The sequence below is a fragment of the Parasteatoda tepidariorum genome, chromosome 7 (assembly GCF_982258835.1).
Source record: "Parasteatoda tepidariorum strain Cologne lab strain chromosome 7, Ptep-v5.0, whole genome shotgun sequence".
In the NCBI taxonomy this organism is placed as follows: Eukaryota; Metazoa; Arthropoda; class Arachnida; order Araneae; family Theridiidae; genus Parasteatoda; species Parasteatoda tepidariorum.
In genome coordinates, this window is record NC_141761.1 from 65668261 (window position 1) to 65675830 (window position 7570).

The window sequence follows — 7570 nt, forward strand, 5'->3', positions numbered from 1 at the left end:
TTGAGAGAGGCAGATCACAAGGATGTTGAAGAAACATTACTGAAGTGGTTCAGCATTCAAAGAAGCCGCAATCTTCCAGTATCTGGACAAATGTCGATTAATTTGCTAAGCAATTTTGTGAGACTACTTTTATGTGCTTGAATGGCAGGTTAGTTTAAAAAGTGGAATAACAGAAATTCAGGAAAAATTATCTGAGAGTCGGGGAAGTGTTTCCATATCTGATATTGAGGATTGCTCATCAGCTAAAGATTACTAATTTTTTTATGTACGCAAGACGAAGAGTAATAAAAAATAACACATTTTTTGCTACTACATAATATTTTTCAGTCATTTATTTGAATAATGTGTAATAAAAGGGAAGAGTTTGGGAACCATTACTTAAATTGCCAGTGTAACGGATCAGTGAACTCCCGGTTATGGTGAAGCGAAACTTCGGTCCCTTGAAGGTTCACTATAGTGGGGTTTGACTGTATTAACAAATACAGTGATATATCTTCTGCTATTTAGATTAGCATATGAAAAATTTGAGTAATATATATATTTTTTTCAACACAATGGTTTTTCCTAAAAATTTCTACAACTATTTTTTAATTATCTAATTGAAGCGATACTGAAATTACTAATATTGAATTTTGTATTACTTACTACTAAATCTTATCTTCAAATTAGAGAAACATTTTCTAGTAATCAGTGTTTTTTACAAAAATTAATTTCCCAGTTTTGTAATTTTTACTTGTTTGAGTTTTTATCTTTCTAAAAGAGTCTTTCTCACTAATAAATTATATGTATTTTATTATCATATGTATTTAGGTGTTCTATATCCGCCTAAATCACAACACATTCTTATAAATTCGGTATAATCTAAATTAATCATAATTATTTTATAAAAAAGCTCTAAATAACCTTATAATTCTTTTACTTTGAAGAGGGAAAATTGTACATGTATGATGAAGATAATTGAAGAGGGATATCATGAACGTAAAATTAGACAGTTCTGGAGAAGTTTTTTTTTTTATAAATTATTGCACAAAATTGTTTTGTAGTAATATATAATGTGTGCAAATTTATTCAAAATGGAATTTAACTGTATTATTTTTAACAACTGGAAAACACGACAAAATAAATAAATCACAAAATAAGTGTCACAGTCATTTCATTTTTTGAAATAGCAAAATAAATTATGCTACCTTCTATTTAGCATCTAGTTTGACAAGTATTTCTATATAGAATTACTTATCTATTTAGTAAAAAAAATCATCCTATTTTGAGTTTGGAAACTTCACTGCTGTAAACATTAAGAGATAATATGAGCGCGGTCTGAAACAGCCATTAACAAAATGATATTGAGAAGGCTAAAATGGAAAATTGTAATGTTTATAAAGATAGGAATATGCAAATTATATCTGCGATGTAAAACAAAACTATGCATTTTCAGGTAAGGATGAAAAGTCTGGTAGCATTCCTTCTGTAAGAAGACATCTGTTAAATGACAATGTCAACAATATTGCAGCAATGTGGCTTAAATCTGAAGTGGCATCAGTTATTTAGTAGGGGGTCAAATCCAATTGGTTGAAGTGCAAATGTTAGGAATTTCTCAAAGCATCATTTCCAGGCTATGAAATCAGTTTCTGGTAGTTTAAAATATTTGTCAAAGATCAGAACTAGGTCCTTGGCCTGCAAAAACACAAATTAAGGATTGGTTCTTCATCAGTGTTTGGAATTGACTAAGCTAAGCTGGAAAGCTAAATTGAAAGCAAAACAAAAATCGTTTTTAACTTTTGAACGATAGATTTAACACTAAAATCAATTTAACTTTTACACATTGCTGTATTTTTCGATAAAAAGTGATATAAAAGAATAAGGTTTATCAGAAACATTCTTCAAAAAATGCTGCCATAATAAAAATGTTGATAAAGAGAAAGGTTAATAAAAAAAATCAAAAGAGAAACAAAAAAAATTGTTTTGAAATATAACTTTAATGTTGAGAATCACAACATTCTAAGTTACTAATTATCTGTTTCACTGCATAAGAAAAAAAGTGACAATAAAGGAATTAAGTATATTAGAAATGATCAGTTAACATGCTTGGCTTTAGTTAAAACAAAAATGAAAAAAAAAACAAAAAAAAGTTCTCACTTTTTAAAATATAAAGAGTTGAAAGAACGAGCAAATTGATTTGCCTGAATATAATTTCAAAAAAAGAAAAAAATCAGCATTAAAAAACTTATGGTTCAGTATTAAGTGATCTAGTTTCAATTCTTCAAAGTTTGCTTTTCCATGTGCTTTTCAGAACATAAACTAACAAGTTTTAGAACTTAACAAACATGTGTAAAAACTATTTCTAACAATGTATTTCAAAAAATACTATTTCGTATATTATTCTTTGTTAAATCTTTTAAAATGCTCCCTTAAAAAAACTTTGTCTAAAAATAATTTTCCAAATAATACTTTGCTGAATATTTCGATTACCGAATATTGGGCCAAAGGGCTGAATATTCGTTACGTCTCTATTCCACATGGATTTGAAAATCCCGATATTTTCAATATAGTATTATTAAGACATGTGAGTTTTAAATTGCTCATTTAAATAATCACTCTCTAGCACACTGAATAAATTAAAAATCCTATTAGCGGTTCTTTGCTCACATTTTCGGCAGTTACTTCTATGTATTTTCACATGGTATTTAAAATCCTGCTATTTTAGTACAATATACTATTACAAAATCTAAAAATTCCGCTCCTAATTTTCTTGTAGTTTAAAATGTGCATTTCATAAAATAAAAAGTTTAATATCGAGAGCTACTACACCAAGAGTTATATTTTTTTCACCAAATTATTCCCCAATAAAAATATTCTTAACAGTCCTATGCAAAACTAGATTTGCAAATTGGTTTACATTTCTTAGAAACCTATTAATATTCTTCCATCTCTCAGTTCCACCATGATTTTTTTAAAAATCCAATTCTTCCAGTAATGTTTCTAGCCCAGAAAGAGCACTCATATTTGAAAGTATTTCATTTCACGCAATCATCATACTGAGTTAATTATGTACCAAAAACACTGATGTTTTCTTAAAAATTAATATAATTTTTATCAAAATTTCTAAATACCTGGGCACTTGCTCTTTTGGTCAGCCTGTTGCTCAAGGTTCGCCCTTCACTCAAAAAGATTGAACCTTGTCTTAAAATTCTATACTTATTTTAAAATTAAATTTTAAGGAAGTATGTTGGTAGTATTTTTAATTATTATCAAGGAAACATTGCAGAACACAGTGAGCTTTATAACATAACTTTACTGAACATTTTAAAATTTTATTACAGCATTCATGAAATCTGGATTAAAAAACGAATCAATGACGATGAAAAAAAATCTAAAGTGATTCCATGAACTTTGTAAAATAAAATGTATTTACAATAATAAAATAGTTTATAGTATAATAAAAGTTTTTAAATTTAAAAATCTTCATGAGTAGTATCCAATTGATATCCAAATCCTCTTTCCTTCAGGGCTTTGGTTCGCATTTTTTCTTTATCTTGTTTCAATTTTTGCTCGGTAACTTGAGCTTCGAGAATTTCTTCTTGAGAAACTCTAATTAGTTTTGAAGTACTGTCTTTATTATCATCAACTTCGCCAAGCAAAACAACATTGTCGCCTCTAACGATAAAAACACCAAGAGCTATTTCACCAAATTTTTTACCAACATGAATTCTTTCAACAGTCCTATGCAAAACTAGATTTGCAAATTGGTCTATACTTCTTAAGAAACCTATTAATATTCTTCCATCTCTCAGCTCCACCATAATTTTTTTATCTACTTCTTCCAGTAATGTACATAGCCCAGGAAGAGAACTCATTTTAAAAAAATGATTTGATAGATAAATTTTAATCAAAATCAATAAATGTTTATTAAGATAAATACAATTTGATTAGATTAATTTGCTACTAATCTTTACTGCTGTCGCAGTATAGGTTTGTTTCAATTGTTTATATCAATACAGCAGTGTGTATAAAAGCAAATGATAGTAATGGTTCTAACTGAAATACCTTGAATACGTTTTAGTTCGTAAAATGTCAAATTATTTCACCAAGTCAATAAAAATCGTTTACTTGAGACTCAACAGTTTAAAAGATTTAGTGCAACATTCTTGGAAAAAAGACACCTCATTGATAGATTGATATAAATATTTGCTTGCTTGTAACTTTATTTTAATCGCGACGAACTATAGGGGGCGTTGTTGCATGCGACGAATTCCTGCGATTTGAATAATCATTCAGTTGCTCTGCATCTGCATTGTAACGTTCCTTCTTTATTGTGGCTTATTTAATTAAAAAAAGAAAAAGGTTTGATATTCTTTCTTATGCTAGCGAAAACAAAATGGTATCTCTTTTTTTTTTTTTTAGAAAAAGAACGTGCAAAACATTTGTAAATAAACGGAAAAAATATGTATCTTCTTATTAGAGTTAAAACCAATGACTGAGAAATAGTTTTCCTAACTTTAATGATATAGAATGAAAGGCCTATGAAAAATTTACATTCTATAGTTTTAATAATCATTCAAACATCAAAATAAGCAAAAAGTATACATAAACTCATAATTTAGTTTTGTAAAGAGCTGCTTCAGTGAATGAAGTGAAGGTTATTCCTTCTCTTGGTAAAGGTGGTATAAGTGATGTTGTAAACAATGTTTCTAGAACTAATGTTGCTGGTTTAAATATTATGAACTCTGATGTTGGTGTAGTAAATAATATGTGTTTAAATAACATTAGAAATAATTCAACTTTTCATGATTTAAATGAATATGATGTTCTTAATAATAATGCTTTGAAAATTAACAATTCTGATCCAGTTCCTAAGCCTTATAAGGTAATATTCAAGGTAAATGGCTATAATATTGTTATGGAGTTAGACGCAGGCTATGCTGTGTCTTTAATTAATGCTAAAACATATAGTGAATTAGGTGCTTCTGCTCTACAGCCTGTAGATACTATATTGTCCACTTTTACAGGGCAATCAATTTCAGTATTGGGTAGTATAGAATATAATGTTGAGTATAGTGGTAAAGTAGTTAAAGTTCCACTCCAGGTTGTGGGGGAGGGGGGGCCCGAATCCATGTGGCAGGAACTGGATTGAAATATTTAAATTGTTACCTGCACATAATTGTTTAAATATGATTGATTTAGAAATGAATCAAATATTAAGTGAATATGCAGATGTGTTTTCTAACGAGCTTGGCCTTTTCAAAGAGGCCAAAGTGAACTTTATGTTAAAAGATAATATTAAACTTGCTTTCTATAAAGCCAGAACTGTACCTTTCACTATGCGGGTTAAGGTTAAGGAAGAATAAGAGCGGCTGGAAGCTGCAAGTATCATTACCCCTGTTCGATATTCAGATTGGGTTTCTCCTATTGTACCAGTGATAAAAGGGGATAAATCTTCTATTCGCATTTGTGGAGATTTTAAGTTAACTGCTAATATAGCTATCGACCCTGACAAATACTCGCTTCCGAAGCCTGAGGATTCTTTTGCCAGCTTAGCTGGTGGAGAACAATTTAGTAATTTGGATCTTCGTGAGGCATACAACCAGTTGGAGTTAGATGAGAATTCTAAATTACTAACAGAAATTAACACCCATTTAGGGCTTTTTAAATACAATAGATTGTCTTTTGGTGTTACACCAGCACCCGCGATTTTTCAAAAAGTAATGAAAACAACACTGAAGCGTATTCCAGGTACAGGAGTGTTTCTCGATGATATCCTGGTTACTGGGCATACTAAGTCAGAACATCTCCATAATGTAAGGGAAGTACTAAGCTGCAAGTAGCAGGTTTGAAATTAAAGAAAGAAAAATATAAATTTTTGTGTGATTCCTTAACATTTCTAGGTCATGTAATTGGTAAAGAGGGAATCCGTCCTGTAGGGGATAAAGTTAAAGATATCAAAGAGGCCCCTATTTCTAAAAGTGTAGGGGAACTTAGGTCGTTTTTAGGTTTAATTACTTTTTATTCCAAGTTTTTGCCACAGATGAGCACTAAGCTGGCCCCATCGTACAACTTACTACATCAATCAGCCTCATGGCAATGAACAAAGAAAGAAATCATTGGATTCAATGTGGCTAAACAGGCTATTTGTAATTCAGGACTGTTGGTCCATTTTGATCCCGAGAAGGAATTGACTTTAACTTGTGATGCATCACCTAATGGTATTGGAGCGGTATTATTCCATACCATAGATGGTGAAGATAAACCGATTGCTTTTGCCTCGAGGACCCTTTCTCCTGCAGAAAAAAATCATTCTCACTTATAAGAAGAGGTATTAGCACTAGTGTTTGGTGTAGTTCGTTTCCGCGATAATATGCTGGGTCGTGCTTTTGTTTCATACACCGATCACAAGCCGTTAGTCACCTTAATGTCTGAAAAGAAACATGCACCAGCCATTTCAAATTCGAGGATACAGAGATGGGCCATTACTCTTTCAGCTTATACGTATACTGTTCATTATAGTTCAGGTGTTCAGAATGGAAATGCTGATGCCTGCAGTAGATTACCATTACCAGGTTCTTTTTTAGATCCCCCTGTGACGCAGGAACTGGTATTGAACATAGAGAGAGTAGATCTAGCCCTGTGACAATTGCAGATATTAGTAAAGCTACGAGCAGCAATGCAACTCTGAGGAAAGTTTCAAAATTAGTGTTAGAGGGATGGCCAGATAACTTAGGTTCTAGCAGTCCAGATTATAAACAGATGTTGCCTTATTTTAGGAAGTGTTTTGAACTCTCTTTCGAGGGTAATGTTCTGCTATAAGGTAACAGGGTGGTTGTCCCTGCCATTTTACGTAGTAGTATCTTGCAAGAACTGCATAGTACACATCAGGGAATCTCAGGCATAAAGAGCATTGCTCGTTCACTGATCTGGTGACCCAATTTCGAGGTAGACTTTGAGAATATAGTCAAAAATTGCAATAGTTGCATTCAGAATTCTAATTCTCCTGCTAAAAGTTTACAACCTTGACCCTCAGATAATCGTGTTTGGTCCAGAATACACATAGACTATTTAGGCCCTTTTGAAAATCATATGATATTAATTATTCAAGATACATATTCTAAATGGATTGACGCTATAGCGGTGAAAAGTGCTACATCTGAAGTAACATTAGAGAAATTATATGTTATATTTTCTAGGTTTGGATTCCCTGAATGTATCATTAGTGACAATAGGTCAGTGTTTCGATCAAATGAGTTTGAAGCTTTCACTAAACATAATGGTATAAGACATTTGTTTTCTGCTCCTTATCACCCTTCCTCAAATGGTCAGGCAGAAAGAGCAGTTCAGTTTATTAAACACCGATTACGTAAGGTAGTAGGAGATTCTATGAGTGTCAGGTTGTCAAGAATTCTAATGAATTTTAGACGAACACCACTTACGTTACATGGTGTTTCACCAGCAGAGAGTTTGTTGGGTAAACAGATTCGCTGCCGTCTAGATTTAGTGCATTCATATTCTCCTAAATCAAATATTTTAGCCGGTAGAAGTTTTAAGGGTGGTGAGGGTGTATATTTTCGTAATTATGGAC

The 7570-nt window shown here is 31.5% G+C and overlaps 1 protein-coding gene across 1 annotated transcript; it reads right to left on the minus strand.

The window, feature by feature from the left end:
• Positions 1-3272: 3272 nt before the first annotated feature.
• LOC107452279 (U6 snRNA-associated Sm-like protein LSm1) lies at positions 3273-4165 on the minus strand. The gene has a single exon (XM_016068638.5). The coding sequence runs from the start codon at positions 3852-3854 to the stop codon at positions 3453-3455; it is 402 nt and encodes a 133-aa protein (XP_015924124.1). The 5' UTR covers positions 3855-4165; the 3' UTR covers positions 3273-3452.
• Between the last annotated feature and the right edge of the window lie 3405 nt (positions 4166-7570).

Excerpts from the sequence above, each read along its gene's own strand:
- LOC107452279 (XM_016068638.5), bottom strand. The coding sequence starts at position 3,854 with ATGAGTTCTCTTCCTGGGCTATGTACATTACTGGAAGAAGTAGATAAA.